General features: G+C 36.1%; 1 protein-coding gene across 1 annotated transcript; it reads right to left on the bottom strand.

Annotated features, from left to right (window-relative positions):
• Nucleotides 406-1,401, bottom strand: LOC109842201 (protein FAR1-RELATED SEQUENCE 5-like). The gene has a single exon (XM_020411104.1). It carries the CDS (start codon nt 1,399-1,401, stop codon nt 406-408), a length of 996 nt encoding a protein of 331 aa, XP_020266693.1.

Here is a 1,795-nt window from a genome sequence, read left to right as displayed (position 1 = left end):
TCTGAAAGATGATCACGAAATCATGAAGTGAATTTTTCCTTGATACATGTATTTTTAGCAATGCATTCATCCCTTCACTTCTTTGACTGCTAGACATTCCAGCCCAAAAGTGTTGTTTATGATAAACCGGAGCCAATTTTTCACGAATTTTATAGATATCCTTTAGCCAATCATGCGTTTCCAATCCATTTTTCGCAAGAATTGAAACCCAATTCTCTTCAAAAGAGCTAGCAGTCTCGGAGTCCTAAATATTTTCTTTGAAAGATTTCATAAATTCCATATTATAAGCCCATTTACCTAACTTCTCAGAAACTTTGTCCAAGATATGCCAAATGCAAAACCTGTGCCGAATTTCTAGAAAAACTGTTCCAATTGCCTTGCATATGCCAAGACATTAATCTGTAATCATGCCCGAAGGAGGATGACCCATTGCTTCAATCCATTTGTTAAACAACCATACAAAAGAGAAGGAGGATGACCCATTGCTTCAATCCATTTGTTAAACAACCATACAAAAGACTTCGCCTCTTCATTTGGGATCAAGCCACATCCTAAAAAAACACTTTGCCAATGGTGATTTATGCCTACAAATGGCACAAATACCAATCCATATTGATTTGTGTTATGCGTGGCATCGAAGGAGACAACATCGCCAAAGTATTGATAATTCAGTCTAGCAATGACATCCACCCAAAAACAATGAGTTGGGCGCTTCTCTTCATCAACTTCATAAACATAATAAAATAAAGGATTCTTCTCTTGTTCCGACTTAAAATGATCCAACATCATTTGTGCATCATGACCGCGCCTCTCCTCTCTCAAATCTCTTTCATAATTTCTGACATCGGTCTCAATGCATTCAATTCTATGAAAACCTCCGCTAGAGTTTTCAAAGAAGGCCATTTGTTTGTTTGTTGGAATGTTGACTTCTCCAAACTGCTTCATCAAAGTCTTCTTCGCACTTGTTACCTCACGGTTTCCCCTTAGAAAATGAGTTCTACTCGGTGAAGTAATTGTATGATTATGTTCTTCCACGAACTTATGGACACTCCATATGCCAATGTTTTTGTCTAATTTCAAGCGAATCAAGGCCTTACAATTTGTTCTAATTGTACCACATCGTCGAATTTCTATCGATTTGCTCTTTAACACTCCTTCTTTCGAACAAACATAACTTTTGGAAATTAACTCTCTATCCTTCCCACAATTTGTTGTGCTATTACGAATATCAAAACCTCCAGCCTTTCCGTAATTTCTGTAGAATTTTTCAGCGTCCTCTAATTTGCCGAAAGTCATTCCTATTTTTGGTTTTAAGTGCTCATCAACAATTGGCACAATTAAGTTATCTAGCTGAGAGATTTGTTCTTCAACAACATGGGAGCAACCCTCTTCAGTTTCCATTGGATCAAACATCAAGAATAATATTTACCTACAAAAATAAACATCCAGAACAAACATCAAGAACAAACCATCAAAGACCATTGTGCACAAAAATAAACAAATGAATCCATGTTACATATACATATTTGACAGTAAACAGTAAACAGCCGCAAATTGGATTATTTGACAGTTACATATGATATTTGACAGTAAACATGCTTCTATATATATTTGACAGTAAACAGTAAACAGCCGCAAATTGGAATATTTGACAGTTACATATGATGCTTTTTTTTACATATGCAAACTGAAGTTACAACAACTTAAATTCGTGTGAGCTACAATATGTCAGAAACCAATTCCTCACACTATTTTTACACATGGTCAGGCTCCAATTCTACCAGCAGCTCGGATG

This window comes from Asparagus officinalis, chromosome 5 (assembly GCF_001876935.1).
Source record: "Asparagus officinalis chromosome 5, Aspof.V1, whole genome shotgun sequence".
NCBI lineage: Eukaryota > Viridiplantae > Streptophyta > Magnoliopsida > Asparagales > Asparagaceae > Asparagus > Asparagus officinalis.
The sequence above is the reverse complement of the archived record's forward strand: the minus strand, read 5'-3'. Positions and strand labels throughout refer to the sequence as shown.

Coding starts and splice junctions, on each gene's coding strand:
- LOC109842201 (XM_020411104.1), bottom strand. CDS start 1,401: ATGGAAACTGAAGAGGGTTGCTCCCATGTTGTTGAAGAACAAATCTCT.